This window comes from Arachis hypogaea, chromosome 8, assembly GCF_003086295.3.
Source record: "Arachis hypogaea cultivar Tifrunner chromosome 8, arahy.Tifrunner.gnm2.J5K5, whole genome shotgun sequence".
Lineage (NCBI taxonomy): Eukaryota > Viridiplantae > Streptophyta > Magnoliopsida > Fabales > Fabaceae > Arachis > Arachis hypogaea.
In genome coordinates this window covers 49,162,691-49,181,403 of record NC_092043.1, presented here as the reverse complement: position 1 = coordinate 49,181,403, position 18,713 = coordinate 49,162,691, and the positions used below count along the sequence as shown (strand labels likewise).

Sequence of the window (18,713 nt, the reverse complement as noted above, 5' to 3'; positions counted from 1 at the left end):
CTATTCATATTTCAAGCAACTATTGCTACTCTTAAGTCTTAGATTTTTTTTTTCTTTCTCACTTTGTGGAGTCTATGAATGGCAAATATAAGATCTTGGAATCAAATGTGGCCATCTTTTCTTGTCAAGCAGTGGTTTTGCATCATCAGTAAATACTTGCAAGAACACAAATTATCAAAGTTTTCTGCCTCCTCCATACCAGAATATATCCAATATGATATGCAAACCTGTATGGCATACATATGAATTGAGGGTAAGTTTCAAATTTTTTTTTTCATTTTTTAAATTCTTTTACACCTCTTCTCTGTGAGGCTATTTTGAAGCTTGTTCACTTTGATCTAGTTCAGAGTGTTTTACCTTCAACATTTCAAAAAAAAAAAGGGAAATATAAGTTTTCAAATATTAGCATAAATTTTAAAGATAAAAAACAATAAGGATTTTTTTTAAGAACAATTCATTTTTCAGCATTTCTTTTGTAGAAGCTAAAAGTAACAGCTTATCAGAAAATTTTTACTTTTCAACTTTTACAACTTTTATAAAAAGACTTTTGATTGGAAAATAACTTATTAAGAAGCTAAAACAAACACATTCCAAATCTAGCTACAAATTATTGTTCTCCCTTTTGAATTTGCAAAATCTTTTAGTTACTAGTTTAGTATTGTGATGATTTTATTACAGTATCTTCAAAATGATCAAACAACAATCAACAACTATCATATTATCTGCTCCCTACACTCTAGGATGGGTTGGAATTGGATTTTCAAAAGATGGCATGATGGTTGGTTCATGTGTGATGGTTGGATGGATTAACAAACACGGCCACGCGAAAATCAAGCAGTTTTACTTGCGCGCCAAGAAACCGTCGGAAGTCTTAGAAGACAAAGGTGAACTGCCACTAAATAATTTGCCTGCAGCAGTGGCAACCAATGGAGCTGAAATTCATTTGGCTTTTCAGTTGAAGATGGAACTCCATTGGAGAGGCAACAAGTTCTTTTGGCTTTTAGTATTAAATATCCAAAGAACAATAACCATCTCTCCAAGCATGATGACAAAACATCTTTTGTATTTGATTTTACTTCAGGTACTGAACTTTTTCTCTATAAGACTGTTGTTACATTAGTATTATTCTTGAAGTGTATGCAGTTTCACACAATTTTCAATTAAATCCTTATAGTTTAAGTATTTATAATTAAGTTCTTCAGTTTTTCAACCAAGACTTTTATCAAAGCATCATAGCAGATGTGCTATTTTTATAATTACTCTCTCTTTTATTACATAATGTGATGCTTTTTCAATTTCTAGGCCTTTTTTAAAAAGAAATTTTTGATTTAATTACTATGGAGATGTTTATAGTTTCACTCTAACTATCAATTAGTTATGTGTACTTTACAGCAATTTTTAGGAAATAACAATGATTCTAGTATACGGGTTTGATCACAAAATTTGTAAACTAGAGGGTCTTGGTTGAAAAACAACATAGGCATTTAATAAAAAAAGTTTAAACAGTATAAAATTAATCTAAAACTTTTGGACTATGCTACGTGTACACTAAAATCAACTACCAAAGTCTGCCACCAGTATAATACATGTTGGAATACAAATACACGTTGAAAATAAATTAAATCACACATGTATTTATACACAAATACGTTGGTAACTGATTTTAGTGGCTGATTTTAGTGTACGAATAGTATTTTTGAAAACGTTTATATAATAAGAAAAGCTTCATTACAAACTTTTATACTATAAAAAACTTATTGAAAATTGAATAAAACTATAAGATTTTCTAAAGTAATTTAACAGAACATTTTTTCTTTTTGCCTTCTCTTAACAAACAAAATTTGAGTTAGCTAGATTTAAATAAATTTAACCACCAATTTAATCTCAAATTATCACTTTTAAGAAGTACAAACCAAAGTAGAAATTCATATTAATCCAAGAACTAGTTACTTCTCTTTTACATATATGACTTGGTGAAACATTTGTAGCTTCTTATGATAGTTGATCAACTCTGTACTTCAATCAGGTTCTAAGGGCCCTTTATCATCATCTAATGAGTTGATTCAGATGAGGAAGAACCATGGAATTGTAGGTATAATAGGATGGGGTCTAATCCTACCTATAGGGGTGATCATTGCTAGATACTTCAGGCATAAGGATCCTCTGTGGTTCTATTTTCATGCAGCCATTCAATTTGTTGGATTCACATTTGGTCTTGTTACAATCATTCTTGGATTGCAACTCTACACCAAGATGAATGCTCATATATCAGCTCACAGAGGCATAGGCATTTTTGTCTTTGTACTAAGCATTCTTCAGGTTTGTCACCAACTCTTAATATATAATAGGTTTAATTATTCTGAAGATCTATGTAATTTCGCTTAACTTTCAATTAATTTGTTGTAGTTTAGAAGTTCATAATCAAGTTCTTGTATTGCGCGAAAGTCTTCATTCAGGTTTCTATAATTTAAACATTTCTATTGAAGTCTTTTTAGTATATAAATGTTTTTTTCAATCAAATAGTTTTAAAATGTTGCAATATTATCCATTAAAAGGGCTTGATCACAATTTTTTTTTTAAATTAGAGAAACCTATCTGAAAAACTTTTGTACAATATGTGAACTTGGTTAAAAATATTGAAATTATAGGGACATGATAAAGAGTTTTATACAATATAGAAATTCGATTACAAACTCTTGAAGTATAAAAATCCTAACTGAAAAAGTTGAGTGAAACTATAAGTAGCTTGAAAGTAATTTAACCTAGATAATACTATAAGTATTCTACATCTCTCACTCTTAAGTACAATTTGAACTTTCAGATATTGGCATTATTTTTGAGACCAAACAAGGATTCAAAGATTCGAAGAATCTGGAATTTATACCACAATTGGTTTGGAAGGTTGGCAATGTTATTTGCAACCATGAACATAGTGTTGAGAATACAAGCTGCTGGGGCAGGAAAAGAATGGAAGATAGGCTATGGAATCCTTTTTGGTATAACAGTTGTTGTAGCCATTGTTCTTGAAGTATTAGCATATTTGAAAAGACAGAGATGAAATATTTGCCTCCAAACTTCCAAATAGACCCTTTTAGAGGAGTATCTACATTTCCAACTCATCTTTAGTGAAAACATATATTCTGTTTTATTTTACTTTTCATTTTTTAGAGCATGTGCATAAACATTGCCATTCTGTTTGTTGTAGTCTCATAAAATTTGCAGAAACAAAGTTTTCTGCATTAAAAAAATTTACTAATCATTGTAATTGAGGCATTTTGAAATCAATAATTCAATATAAACATGTACAAAGCTTAGTGAAATCCCTAAGATTAAATGTTTAAAAACAAATATAAACTTATGCATCATAATTAAGTGGACATAGGATGTGAAGAAAATACCTACCTGCATTGCTGCACATATCTATATGCTTACAATGAAAACAAACTATATACAATAATAAGTTTCAGCCTTTTGCTTATTGTATTTAAAAAATAATTATCTTTATTAATATGTTCACATTATTTCAGTTATAACAACTCAATAACCAGTCAACCAAAAAAGAGAGGAAAAAAAAAGAAGGAAAAAAGAAAAAGAAAGAGAGAAAATAAAGTATATACAGTTGAACCAAATTAACTAACAGAGCCAGTGCCATTGATAATAATGTAACCAAAAAATAATTAGAAACAGTCTAATAGTTCCTGTAATTAATATATCAAAATTGTCTAAACTACATTAAAACCAAAATCTTCATCTTGAAGGCATCTCTGAAATGACCAAAATCAATTATGATGAAGCTGCAGACAAGCAAGATTATCAGCATTAGTGCTGTTCCCCAAACAACTTGAACAAAATTGTTTCAAGATTTGATGAATTTGAATCAGCATAAAAATTTTGTAGGTGAGACAATACCTTTGAATTGAAGAAAAGCCTCCAAGTCTTCCATCTCAAAAAAGGAGACATCTGCATGAATTTGATGAATTTAAATCGTGGAAATGTCATAATTTCTTCAAAGCTCAAACAAATATAGTAACATCAACAAACTGAAAAGTAATGAATGTATAATACACACCAAAAACTTCCAAAGCATAGTGTCGATATAAAGCTGATACACTGCGATTTGTAATTGAATTCCGGAAATGCTTGAACTCCAACCATATAATATCACTTTTTGCAATTTATCAACCATAACTGCTATCTTTCATTAGTAACAAACAGGACTTCGAGTTAAGCAGTAGCTGTACAATCTTTACTAGAAGAGATGTTGATTGACCTGGGAGCATCACTTCCTCTAACTATTCGGTTATAATTAACTTTGAACGACTGAGAGCCATGGGGTCGAGTAAGCAAACTTATCGGCATTCTAAGAGTCTGCTTCCGGTTTCTTCGTCCTCTAAGTAAAATGCTGAATGTCTTCTCACCATCCATGTTCATTTCACTGCTGCTACTGTGATCATTTATTCCAATGCTTTGACTTTGGTTGTTCCCAGAATTTTCAGTTTGAGGAAAATTTGGATTACCATTTTCTTTAACACCTTCCGAAACAGCACTAATCACTTCACTTTCACTACTCTCTGAAGTCAACCCTTTCACTTCTTTATTGGATTCCCCAATGTTGTCAATGCTCTCAGGCAGAACTACACCTGAACTTTCAGTTACATGTCCCTGCACCTGTGGCTCCAAAATGTGATCCTGGAGAGGTTCAATGATAGCTGCTGGCAGAGGATATTCCACAGGCTGACAAACAGGCCAAATGGCTCCAGGACCAAACTTACATACATTTGGAGGGTTCAGACTGCACTGCCAAGTAAAATGATTAGCATGAAAAGCACCGGTGGTGACTGGAAAGTTGGTGGTTGTCACTGACTGAGGTTGACTATACGGAGGATACATAAATGGCAATGGTTGCATCATGTTTGGTGTTGGGGGTGGTGAAGGGTATGCATGATGAGGAGGCAGCACAGTAGCAGGACTTGGAGGAACATGATGAACATTCATGTTCACTGGCCAAGGGCCAATAGTAGGAACAGCACCAGGACTAGGAGGAAGTGTTGCATTCATTGCAATTGTTGGAGCCCGTGCCATGATAGGTGATGGGTTGAATGGAGCTGCAGACGCAGATAACTTTTTATACGGAATGCCCTGAGCATGACTCTGAGTTGGACTTGATGATGATGTGTTGAACTTCATATTCTCACTATCCTGGGAGACAGGAGTTGAATTATCGATCGAGTCAAAACCACCTGATGATTTGCTTGCATCTGTTTCTTGTTTGTGAGAGTCTACAGGAGCATCCACTACCCCAACCAATATGCTATTATCAGATGCTTCTTGAGCCTCTACATCCCCAGATTCTAGAGCCTCAGCATTCTCACAATTTTCTTGCACAAAATCAATGATTTTGGTTTCCTCTTTCTGCTCAGCAACTGTAGTATCATCTTGTAAACCATCTACGAAATATGCTGGTGAATCATCATGCTTCTCTTTAAGTGTATCATCCACCTCTTCCAGGTTTGAGTCAGTGTTTATATGGGCTTCAATGTCCTCCGCATCACGATTTCCAAGATCATGTTCATTGCAGAGATCATGTTCATCGCCACCAGGAATCTCGCTTTGAGGATTATAGACTTGGAACTTGGAAATTGTTCCCGGGGGAGCCAAGGCTACTTCCTTGTATGAAGGAGATTTTCCAAGGCTAACTAGAGAAGTCTTTCCCGGATTAGCATCATTCACAGATGAACTTGTTCCAGAGTCTGAATGAGAACTCAAAGGCTTGTCCACAATTTCTGTCTCATTTGTGGAGGTCTTGGAAGCCGCAGGCGTAGACTTAACCCTGTATGCAACCGATTTGACTACTTTCCTTCCAAATTTAGTGCCTTGTGAGATATTCACAGCATGATTTTCAGCATGAACACCATGTGAAATTGTTCTTTTCTTCAAGAAATAATACCTGCTATTCTGATTAGTACTCCTTACCAAAGGATATTCTGTGCCAGCTTCCACATTCTTCTTCTGGTAACTATAAACTTTGCCGAGAGTGGCACGTCTCTGCCTCACACGACGACCATGTGAGCCAGCTGATCTTGGCCTTTGAACTGGTTGCCATCCATCCTCCCCATCACCATGCACTTCAGACACAACTTCACCAGAAATATCCTGCTTTTCATCCGAGATCTTTTCTAAAATAGGCTGTTCTGAATAGGATGCAGAGTTGCTCCCCGGGTCAGAATCTGCCCTACCTTCAGGTTCAGGTTCATGTACCTCATCATCTGAAATCTCTTTTGGAGTTTCCTTCGAAGACTCATCAGAACTCGTAGATCCGGTGCTCTGGTAGGATTTGGCCCTCACCTGACATTAGAAAATGCTTGGTGCATTAGTAATACATCAACTACTCTATATTCACCTTTTCAAATCAGCAAAAAGCCGGCACATACTTGGGTTTATAGTTAGTTTCCAAAAAACAAATTGTGCAGTTGATTCCATATAAAGGTTAAGAATTTTCTACCTTTAGTATCTGGCTTCTTCTTTTTGCTGCCACATCTCTTCCTTTGGCATCTTGGTTAGGATTAATGTAGTCAAGTAGATCTGACACACTGAAAAAATCCAACGAAATATAAGAAAGAATATCTACAGATGTTATTATACAACTATCATGGATATCAATACAAGATATTCACGATTATTAACAACTGTATCCCTATTGATTCTATCACATCATACTCATAATAAAATTATTTAATAAGAAAAAATTGAATGATGGTATACCTTAGATGCCCTTTACTAGCTATTGATGCATCAGGCTTCCGTGTACCATTTCGAGCAGCTTCTTGCTGTTCAAATGCCTTGGATTCAAAATACTCAAGCCAAGCGGCAGCATCCTGCACATTTCATCACAGAACTGTACTATAAACAGGTATAAATTTTTGTAAGATTTTTACTTACTGATGGCATACTCTCTTAAACAATGATCTATGACAACTGTTAAGAATTCAATATACATATCAACACTTAACAAGTCTTGGATTCAACAAATTACTGTTTGCATAACAAGGAAGATATTACGCGTAACAACATACCTGCGTACGCAAATCATCAGGGCCAAGTTTTGCCCGCAAAATTTGCAATGTTGTTTGCTCATGCTGCACACTCAATGGATATGCTTCCATTAAAGAGAGAGCTATTGCTATAGCATGATAACTTGCAGCTGTCTGCAGAGAATGAAATTCAATAGAGATGTAAGTATCATAAAAGGGTGATCACATAAACAAATAAAAGATGGAAGGTTTCTATTGGCGCTCACAATTCAAGAAAAAACATTGTACATTCAATAACATGACTAAACTAAAACCTGAATATGATCTGGACCAAGTAATCTTTGGTTGCACTTCAAAGCTTTGTGAAGATATCTAAGAGCAATGTGTACATTTCCTAGACCTTCTTCCATCATAGCGACATTGATGTAAGTTGCAGCAGTGTTTGGATGAGATGGGCCACAAGTTAGGTGCAGAAGATATAAAGCACGCTTTACATACCTGATAGAAGTGCAGAGAAGAAAAAGATTATAAGATTAAAAGTCAAATAGTTTTTTAAGACACTTCACTACATTGTACAACCACAAAACATACTTCAGAGCCAACTCTGTGTGTTGAAGTCTATAATAGAAAACTGCAAGATCCCCATAACTCTTCATAGTATCTGGATGATCCAGGCCTAATTCTCTCTCATTAATATCCAAAGCCTTTTGTTGATAAATTGTAGCCTGCAATTAAAGAAAAAAGTATTATAAAAACTAAGTTCAACTTGGATACTCAAACAAGAAAAGTATATTCAACATTTGGACATTAGACCTGATTGAAGTCTCCAGTGTGATATAAAACTACAGCAAGAAGGCTGTATGCTCCTGCCGTCATCCGATGGTAAGGACCACAAACTGCTACGAGCTTGGCAAGAGCCTGTCACCAACAAATTGTAGCAAATATCACACAACAGAACCAAAATGGAACTATAGTATATACGAACCTTATCCGAAGCTGAAAGTTTTCCAGACAAAAGGTCTACAGACAGATATACCTTTGTACCGAAGGTAACTGCATCCTCGAGCTTTCCCTTGTCTAAAGCTGTTTTGGATGATTCTAGGAGCTGCCTTCCATCTGCAGATGAGCATGCGGCTTGCTGCAAAGATAATAAGTGCAAAGTTCAGTTCTATTAAATCAACATTGACAATTATGTCAGAGAACATATAATTATATAGCGGAAAGCTATCCTTTATAAATAAATATTTTCCGCCATGCTTCTTAATGGGAAACTTTTATCCACATCCAGTTGTATTCTTCTTCCTTATATTAATGAAATTCTTATTTTATCCAAATATATATTCTCTTTTACTCTACCTTATGAACTGGCACCAAGCTGACAATATCAGATTTCTGAAAGGGAGTTGGAGAATCCAAATCAAAATCCTTTGGGACAAGCTCAATCCCCACCTAACAAAGACAGTAACTATTAGAAACAATAGAGACACAAGACTCTAGATAGAGACACAATATCATAGCAATAGGAAAACTACAATGTATGAAACATAAGTGTCATGTTATAGCAATTGGAGAACCACAATCTATAGAAGATAAGAAACGGTTAAGTATTTACATGTATATATATCTATATGAACATATGTTGGAAATATTTAAAATATATGTTTAACAATCAAGATAGTCTAGAACAAAAAGCCTACATAAAGCATATCTTAATTCTTAATTCTTAAATGTTAACAAAATTTCTATATATTACAGCAGAATCTTTAAGCAGTACCTTGTGACATAAACCTCGTAAAATTGCAAACTTCCTCACATCCTTGTAATTCGAGCTGCTAAGATCCCAATTAAACCTTTTCTTCAAAAACACCTCAAGCCATCTCCAAACTAAAGGATGAACTTCAGATGAATTAACTAACTCTCTATTCTCAGGAACACCAAGAAGCAAATTCAATGCACAAGCTACTGATGTTGCTATTTTCCCCTTGTCATCAACAGCAGAAATCACTGCCTGCAGGATGTGCTTGAAAGCTCGAACTATCATCTCATGAAGGCAAAGTGATTGCACATGTGATAATTTCTCAGAAAGCTTGACCTGTAGAAGACAAGCAATAAGCAAAGATCATAAAACATGGAAAATCTACCATAAGTGATTCTAACCCAAAGATACAATCCATTACTGAATCTTCTGTGAAGAAATGCAGCAGACAATACCAAAGCATGACGCAATAGAACGAAAAAGGGGAAGGAGAATAATTGCGGATAAACTAGATAACACCTTTCTGAAGTCATAGGATTGTGGGCATGTTAATATAATATTTAAACTTCCATTTATAAATTACAACTATAGAACTTTTTAGAAGCTCAAATATAAGAACAAAGGGGAAGGAGAAAGAAGGGCCCCTTAGACTTATAATTAAGTTGATGAATAAAATGGTGAATAAGTTCAGAGCACTCACAACTTGTCCAAGAGAACGCATTCGAAGACCCCTAGTATGCATAAAATCAGTTAGGGTGCGACCATCAACTGGAGACAGTTCCAGTGAGCCAAAATCTGCTACCTGTATTGCATAATTAATAAAAGTAACTATGAATCTTCCAAGTCTTCTTGACTAGAGAGCTCTTCAGACAATCAACCAAACAGAATTCTATTATTACCAGTTTCGGAAGCGCGACATCCGTGTAATATTTCTTTGATAAGTCAATCAACTCTTGTATAGACTGCAAAAAACATGAGATGGTTAAACTAAGAAACTGGATAAAATAATTTGAGTTCAGTTTAGAAAACAAGGAGATGATTGTTACAGTTACAATACATACCTTGCAGTGCAGTCCAGTCCCTGATTCTTTCAATCGGATAAAGGCTGCTTCAGATAATATCTCCTTCAGCACTCGCTCATTCTCAGCTGCTGTAGTTTCATGCTGAGATTCTACAAATGGAGAAACTTGTACCTCTCCATTAGCACATTCAACTAGGGGTTTTGAATTCTCTGATGCTGAATTAGCATTGTTTGAATCGGGTTTCTTTTTGTTGTTCTTCAGGGCTTTAAGGGGTTTCCCAAGACCCTCAACCTTCATCTCATGTTTAGCCTTTTCTAAAGAAGGTTTCTTATCTTTTTCTGCATTGTTTTGGTCCTGCAAATGTTGTATCCAGCAAGCTCCAAGTTCCCATCTAACAAAATTGTCCGAACTCACTTCCTCTTTTTCAAGCTTAGCAAGACTTTCTTTTATCAGCTTCTCCACAAAATCATGGGAAGCACCAACCTCTTCGTGCTCAAGCGTTTGCACGTGAGCCATTTGTTTATTGTTCTCTGATTGTGTTGTATTGTGAAGAAGTAATCTCAAACTGCAAAGAAGAACAGAATAATTTAGGTGCTATCAAGACATGATAAATGAGAGAGGGATCAATCAAGAGAGGGGAAAATAATAAGTATTGATGTGAAAGTGAGCAAGTTGAAAACTACAACAGAATACAACAACAACAAAGCTTTATCCCACTAGGTGGGGTCGGCTATATGGATCAAATGATGCCATTGCGCCTTATCATGTATCATGTCTATAGTGAGACTGTTGACACGTAAATCTCCTTTGACCACCTCATGTATAGTCTTTTTAGGTTAAAAAAATAATAAAGAACAAAAAAATAAAAAAAAAAACTTGTGCAGAACTTATGAAGAGAAATAAGAAATAAAAGTCATAGAAGTAGGTAAAAGATTTTACAATGCCACAGTTAGGAAAAACATCAAAACTGCTGATGGATCTCTTTCTGAGACCTTAATCCCGATGTCATATAGCTTTAGAGACAAAAGAAATTGCAGATAGTAATATACAAAAGAATGAACCGGGAATGCATTCGAGTCAATTAGTATTATGTAAAGATGTAAACTATTGTAACTGTAAAACATTGAATGGTTCAAGAACCTGTTAATGTTGAGTGCATTGGCACCGCCATCTGGTTGATCAATCAAGTCAATATTTTGTTGAGATTGACGGTTCACGTTTTCATTAACTCCACCATCAACTTTCACAACAACGACATAACCACTATATCTTACATTGATAACACCTAAAGTTATGATGTCCTGCAAATAAAATGTGGAACATTGATCAGTTATATTTAAGGACTAAAGAAGCATCGTAAAGAGACAATGCAAACAGGTACTTTAAAAATTTCGTACATGTGCAGCAGTGTTCTCATCAGCAGTGATTCCTTTCAGTAGATTTCTCTCCACTAAATCCTTTTCATTTACTCCGGTCGCATCTACTCCATCAATTTTAGTATCAATCTTACAGTTGGCAAAAGAACCATCTTTCACAACTTTTATACTCAAGTCACCTATTCTCTCGGAATAAACAATATCGTTTTCTCGAGCTGAGCCGCTAAAATTTGGATCTTCAATTACATTTTTAACGGCCTTTATTGCTCTGAAAATTGCAACATCGACAAATAAGCTGTGCAGAAGGAACGCTTTTCTATCACGAACTTGCCTTTCTTCTGCGGTCTTGCAAGGCATAGATGCAATAAACGAAAACTCATTGGACCACGGAAACAAATCAAACTTTCCATCCCTTCCTAGACCACCACCATTTCCTCCCCAAGCTTCATCCTCCACAGGAAGAGGAGTGAAAAAAGATGGTGATTGTGCTGCAACAGGAGGAACAAGCCATGTGTTCGCTCTGAAACCATAGGGAAGATTGCCAAACTGGAGACAAATTACAAATAAGGAAGGTTAATAATAATAATAGAAGCCATTAACATGATCTATGATTCACCTCACAAATCAAAGAGAATTGCACAATATGAATAAAATATAAAACAACCAAAAGTTCACCGAATACCTTGTTACGTTCTGAAAATGCCTTCAAGAGATCATCATAAGCCTGAAATTGTGAAATAAATCTTTACAATGTTATAACTAGAGTAAACCAAACTACCAAGGCATAATCCACAAAAATTGCAGTGAATTCAATCAGAACAAAAAATCAAGTGAGACTATCTTAAACAAAGAGTGTATAAAAAAAACACTAACATTATCAAAAGCTCTGCTGAGCTGTCTCAACAAATCGACGAGATTGTGACACAGAATCCGCTGCTTCCCAACACTGTAAAAACCCTTCCTGCAAGCTTCAACGTGCACCACTTTCCCATTACACAGCTTCACCTGATAACAAATAAAAAAATAGAACCAATGCACTTCAATTGTATCATTTCACTTTCAGACAACAAACAAAAAAGCAACTACAATAAATTCAAGGATCAGAGAGCTTTACATCAAGAGAGAAGAGATAATCCTCCTCCAATATCTCCTCCATGCGCCGCCTCGCCGCCCTCTTAATATCTGCACACAGTTTCCCCCACTCATTTCAGTATGACAACACAGTTCTAGAAACATCTATACCACTCATTTGCACTTGAAAAAATTAAAAAATCATACAAGAATATCAAATTAGTGGTTATGAATGTTCTCGAAGTAAGCATTAAATGTGCTCGATATGGATACAGGTATTTGTCAACCAAAGCTCGCGCCAAAACTTGAGTTAGTTATTCAGTTAGTTTCAGCTGGAATAGTTAGTTATTTACTTACTTACTTAGTTACGCAGAATAACCAACTCCAAAAGGTGAAACTAACCTAATAACTAACTCACAGAAAGTGGAAATAAAGAGAAAATGCACAGAGAGAGAGAGAGATTACATTGGAAAGGAGGAGTAAGGTGTGAGAGAGAGAAGAACTCGTAGAAGCTTCCGAGCTTCGGGGACGAGTGGCTGATCTCGCCGTCACCGTCAGAAGCTGCCGCCGCCGCAGCTGCCGCATCTTTCGGCGGTTGCTTTTCAGACGGCGTTTGAGGCTTACCGGATTTAGGTGTTGTTGCGGCGGCCGGATTCTTCGCCGGCAATGGCGGAGACGAGGGGCCGAAGGCGGTGGTGCAGGCAACGATATCGAGGAGTCTTCTGACGTGTGCCTCCGCTCCAGCTTCGTCATAGTCCTCTGCGAAAGGCAAGGAACAAGATAACTTCTACGACGTCGTTTCAATAATTTTTTTTTATAATTCATTTTTTTATTTTAATTCAATCATGTAATTTAAATTTAATTATACCTTCAACCAAAGTGAGGATGCAAGGTTTCAGTGCAGACACGTCCACCGTGTCCTTCAACCGAGGGCCCCTTACCTGAAAAAAATAAAAGTAGATTTTAAATTTAAAAAAAAAAGAAAATAAAACAAAGATAATATTATCTTATTAATATTAATAATTTAATATCATATAAAAATTAAAGTATTAATTTTCCTGTACGGAATATTATTGAGTAGTATTACATGATCGATAAATATTATAATTTTTTTTAATTTTTGACCAATAATAATCTATCTTTATATTTACAGAAATTTTATGTACAAAAAATATATAATTTATATTATATTTATTAAAATTTATATATAAATTAATAAAATTTATTTATTAAAAATAATTTAATAATTATCTAATTAAATAAAAAAATATTAAAAATTAATAGTCTTTGAAATTTTTTCTACTATTATGAATTATTATGAATTTCTCTATTATTATTATGAATAGAGTTTAGTTTATAATATGTAGCTTTATTTATGACTAATAATGCAACCATAATTATGTGTCCAATATTGAAATTCAACCTTTTTTATGCATAATTTGCATCGAAATACAGACTTTACATTCGCCAAATACAACATTACAACTTCCGTACGAAAGTTGGTCATCCATATTTTTTTATTATTTAAAAACTTTTTCGCAAGTTAAAATTTTATATAAGACGACCTCGCCTAATATACCAACTATATAGATCTATTTTTGGTGATACTTCTCAGACGGTGCATGAATATTATTGGTTCTCAATATTCATATTAGTCAAACTGAAGTCAAACATATTGAAATTAACACGGCAGAATGTCTTGCATAATGTCCCAATTCAAACAGTATAATTTTTCTTTTCTTTCCAAATATAGTTAGTCCCATACGGCAATAATATAATCATTGGTGGAAACTAAAACAATTAATAAAATTATAAAATATATTAATTAATTTACCTCATGTGATAGAGAAAAATTTGTGATGTAACATGTCTCTGTATTCACCGATAAGAGACGTCTAACATCTATTATTCTGTCCGTTGATATTCCCTAATTCAAAATAAAGGGAAAACTTTAATAATATTGCATCAATTTAAGTGTAACAATAAATAAATAAATAAATAAAATAGTGAAAGCTATGTGACAAAACTTGGAAAAGAAGAAGAAGAAAAATATTACAATGACCTCAAGCTTTGGAATTTGGTTTAATTAAAAACTAGTTTCTCAAACAATTTTTTTGTCTATATGTTACATTGTCAAAATGATATTTCACAACCACACAAATATATATGCACAACAGCATGTACACGCCTCAACTTGTAATTGAAATAAAGCCAAAAAAAATTACAAGAAATTTTATAACTCATAAATATAATTAACAATTAAATATTTACATGAAAAAATTAAAATTAAGCATAGGTTTAGAAACTAGTTAAAACGTTTTGGTGATGCTTGGTTGACATAATATATCGTTAGGAATAATAATTTTTTTCAAACGTTTTGGTGATAAAGTGAGCAACTTAATGGTTGAACACTTTTTCCATCCGCTAATGATAATTAATAATATTAATTAATCTACTAAGCATAAAGTTCAGCACTGAACAAGCACAATCTAGAAAAAAGATAACAAATGAGAATCATGGCAATAGCCATAGTCAATGCACAAATTAAAAATTATACTATTTTATTAAGTCAAATTTTAAATTAATGGAAAAAAAAAAAAAGAGCATACCTTGAGAACAACATGAGTTTCATCAACAAGGTTGACAGTCATATCTATGACAACCGGAAGAACTGCAAAATAATAATTAAAATATTTTTCATAAATTTTTAATCAAATAGTTAAATTAAAAATTCTAAATCTTTAGAGATTAAATAGTAAAAAACTAATTAAATGACATAACTCATTACAGTGTCTCTTTTCGCATTCAAATTAATTGGCTTAAAGAATTAAGATAAACTTCGTTTAAGACTATTCAAGTATAATAAGAAATTAAGAAAATTATATAAATTAGATGAAAATTTTGTTAATTAATTAAATTACCCTTCTCTTCCTTCTTCTTCTTCTCTCCCTTGGCCTTTCCACTTCTGTTCCTTGGTGCCATTCTCAGATTGATAAAACCAAATTGGTATCTTTAATTCCCAGCACTCTTATATAAATACACAGAAAATAAATACATAAATATATATTATAAATTAGTGGAAGATTATAAAAAACTATGAACCAAGGCTTATTCATGGCCTAATAATAATAAACAAAAATTTTGAATATAACTAAAAATATGTAATTGAAATAACACCACGCAACAACAACAAAGTCTTATCCCACGAAAAGGTTTAAGTTGAATAGAATAGTGCAAAAAAATTACCAAAAAACCAAGAAGGCAAGAGCCTTGTATAGTAATGAGAATTCTGAAGAAGAGTGACAAAGACAGAATATGGAAGAGTCTTTAATGCATTGCTTGCTGAGTTGGTAGCCAATAACAATAACTATGAAAGGGGTATAAACTGAAAATGAAAGTTGAGTTTTTGGAGCAGAGAAAAGGGAAGGGTAGTTCAGAGTAGTGAAGTAGTATATAGTACTTTGTGTTTTCTGAGAAGGTGGATAATAAAAATGGATAGAAAGATAGAAAGATAGAATAGAATAGAAGGAGAGAAAAAATGATAAGAGGGGAAGCAAAATGGAAGAGGGGAAGCACAAATATAGAGGATGGTGTGATAAGGAAGGAAGGGCTGAGATTCAATGCTCAGAAAAAATGATAATAATATGGCATTTTTTTATGGCAGCATGCTACCTCATACACACACACTTTCCTTAATTATCAATTTGTCCTATGTTTTTGTATTTTTTTTAAATATATAAATAATATATAATTTTTATTTTTGACACTATTAAACATTACAAAAAAAAAGCTTATAGGGTTATCTAATCAGATTTATATATGTAAATAATTTTTAAAGGATAAATAATAAAAAATACATTTAAATTATCTTAAGATTGACAAGAATATTTTTAAATTTTACTATCAATAAAAATATTTTTAAATATTTTTAAAACATAAAAAAACATTCAATTGAGATCAAAGATTTATTCCGTTAATAGAAAAAATGTGGCAGGGGCGCATGGCTAAATCTGACGTGAGCGCGTGGCTAAATCTAGCATGGGTGCGTAGCTAATATAGTAGTCACCGTGGCAATGATTAGAGGCGCGTGGCTAAATCTGGCGTGGGCGTGTGGCTAATATAGCAGTTAACGTGGCAATAATGAGAGGCGCGTGGCTAAATCTGGCATGAGCGCGTGGCTAAATCTGGCGTGGGCGTGTGGCTGGCGTCGGCGCGTGGCTAATATAGCAGTTAACATGGCAATAATGAGAGGCGCGTGGCTAAATCTGGCGTGAGCGCGTGGCTAAATCTGGCGTGGGCGCGTGGCTAATATAGCAGTTAACGCGGCAATAATGAGAGGCGCGTGGCTAAATCTGGCGTGTGCGGGTGGCTAAATTTGGCGTGAGTGTGTGGCTAAATCTGGCGTCGACGCGTGGCTAATATAGCAGTTAACGTGGCAATAATGAGAGGCGCATGGCTAAATCTGGCATGAGCGCGTGGCTAAATCTGGTGTGGGCGCGTGGTTAATATAGCAGTTAACGTGGCAATAATGAGAGGCGCGTGGCTAAATATGGCGTGGGCGCGTGGCTGGCGTCGGTGCGTGGCTAATATAGCAGTTAACATGGCAATAATGAGAGGCGCGTGGCTAAATCTGGCGTGAGCGCGTGGCTAAATCTGGCGTGGGCGCGTGGCTAATATAGCAGTTAACGTGGCAATAATGAGAGGCGCGTGGATAAATCTGACGTGAGCGCGTGGCTAAATCTGGCGTCGGCGCGTGGCTAATATATCAGTTAATGTGGCAATAATGAGAGGCGCGTGGCTAAATCTGGCATTAGCGCGTGGCTAAATCTAGCGTGGGCGCGTAGCTAAATCTGGCGTCAGCGCGTGGCTAAATTTGGCGTGGGCGCGTGACTAATATAGCAGTTAACGTGGCAATAATGAGAGGCGCGTGGCTAAATCTGGCATGAGCGGGTGGCTAAATCTAGCGTGGGCGCGTGGCTAATATCGCAGTTAACGTGGCAATAATGAAACTCTAACATTTTCTGCTTGTCATATCGCTCTTTTTCATTAAGCGCGTGACTAATATAACAGTCAACGTGACAAATGATGAGACTCTAACATTTTCTCTTTTTCATTAACATAAAACATTTTAGTACATAAATAATGAAATATGTATTTTTGTTATATTTTTAAATAATTTAAAGAAATTTTTATCAATAACAAATATTGGAGGCATTTTTATGGGAACAACATAATTTGAGTACGTTTTTTATAGTTTAATCTTTTTTAAATTATAAAAAGAGTTATTTTTACTAATATAATAATATACAAGTAAATGTTTGTTTAATTTTTTTATAGTTTTTAAGAATTTTTTTATTTTTAAAAGAATATATATATAATTAATCACCAACCAAAACGTCAGTTAATGGGTGACTATATATGCTAAATAATTTAATCTGAAGTCTCGTGTTCAGATCTTAGTTATTATGCGTAAATATATTAAAATTCTGATCTCTTAAGTATTCATATGTAATTGAATAAAATTGTCTTCAATTGTGTAGTTTGGCTAAAATGTTAAAACATTTGAATAATCTAGCATTTTCTTCTTTTTTTTTTTCGAAATAATTTTTTTTAGGATTTTATTGTTTCACTTTTGAATCTATTGGCTGCTGAATGTAATGGTGGAGAAGAGGGGACCATTTATTACAAAGATAGGGTCCAGAAACCTTATTATTGGTCTTAAATTTCGTCGTAATTAGGAACTTTGAGGCTGAATTTCGTAATATAAGCTTGAATTTCAGATTTCGCATTAATGAAAGTGGCTTGCTGAACCGTTGAGGAACTCCTTCAAAATAGGAAGATAGATAGTAATTGAAAAATGTAAAATTAGTGTAAATTTAAGACCACATATTATCCCTTTTTATTACTATTTTTTATTACTATATGTTATTTTAAGTTTATGGTATATAAACAAAATTTCTACTAATATAAAAAATAAGAAATAAAAACGTTGAATAATTAAAAAAAAAAAGAAATTTAGTAACTAACTTTTAGTTAATTAATGTTAGTCAATTTTTTATGTTTTTTGAAGGATTTAGAATTTATAGTTTAGTATTTAAAATTAAAATTTTTTAATTTAAAGTCTAGAATTTAAGATAAATAAAATAAGAATAGTTTAGCTATTTTGTGTCTTAAGGACAAATATTGAGATTAAAAGTTAAGAAATTTTTTTATTAAAAATATGAAAGGCTTAAACTTTCAGTACATTTGTTTGAATTTATTAAAAAATTAATAAATTTCATTCATAGTAGTATTATTATATGCTTTTAGAATATATATATATATATATATATATATATATATATATATATATATTAGCTAAACCTATAAAATAATTAAAAAAAATTAGCTGATATTGATAAAAAAATGACTCACTAACATTACTCTTTAAAAGTAAAATTTAGCTAATATTTACCTT

At 33.7% G+C, this 18,713-nt stretch overlaps 2 protein-coding genes across 2 annotated transcripts; one reads left to right on the top strand and one right to left on the bottom strand.

Moving 5' to 3' along the window:
• Positions 1-947: 947 nt before the first annotated feature.
• On the top strand, positions 948-3,269 carry LOC112705476 (cytochrome b561 and DOMON domain-containing protein At3g61750-like). Its single transcript, XM_072201590.1, has 3 exons — positions 948-1,081; positions 2,027-2,319; positions 2,822-3,269. Exons 2-3 carry the CDS (start codon positions 2,068-2,070, stop codon positions 3,056-3,058), a joined length of 489 nt encoding a protein of 162 aa, XP_072057691.1. The 5' UTR covers positions 948-1,081; positions 2,027-2,067; the 3' UTR covers positions 3,059-3,269.
• A 209-nt stretch (positions 3,270-3,478) lies between these two features.
• LOC112708054 (protein REDUCED CHLOROPLAST COVERAGE 1) lies at positions 3,479-15,905 on the bottom strand. Its single transcript, XM_025760173.3, has 26 exons — positions 15,503-15,905; positions 15,178-15,283; positions 14,866-14,927; positions 14,091-14,183; positions 13,125-13,197; positions 12,722-13,015; positions 12,300-12,367; positions 12,059-12,190; positions 11,868-11,909; positions 11,207-11,731; positions 10,950-11,110; positions 9,849-10,374; positions 9,687-9,749; positions 9,488-9,589; positions 8,806-9,123; positions 8,388-8,480; positions 8,068-8,169; positions 7,845-7,949; positions 7,623-7,756; positions 7,346-7,529; positions 7,074-7,205; positions 6,763-6,875; positions 6,503-6,590; positions 4,070-6,345; positions 3,910-3,960; positions 3,479-3,794 (listed from the first exon to the last, which is right to left on the bottom strand). Exons 2-24 carry the CDS (start codon positions 15,236-15,238, stop codon positions 4,225-4,227), a joined length of 5,592 nt encoding a protein of 1,863 aa, XP_025615958.1. The 5' UTR covers positions 15,239-15,283; positions 15,503-15,905; the 3' UTR covers positions 3,479-3,794; positions 3,910-3,960; positions 4,070-4,224.
• Positions 15,906-18,713: the final 2,808 nt, after the last annotated feature.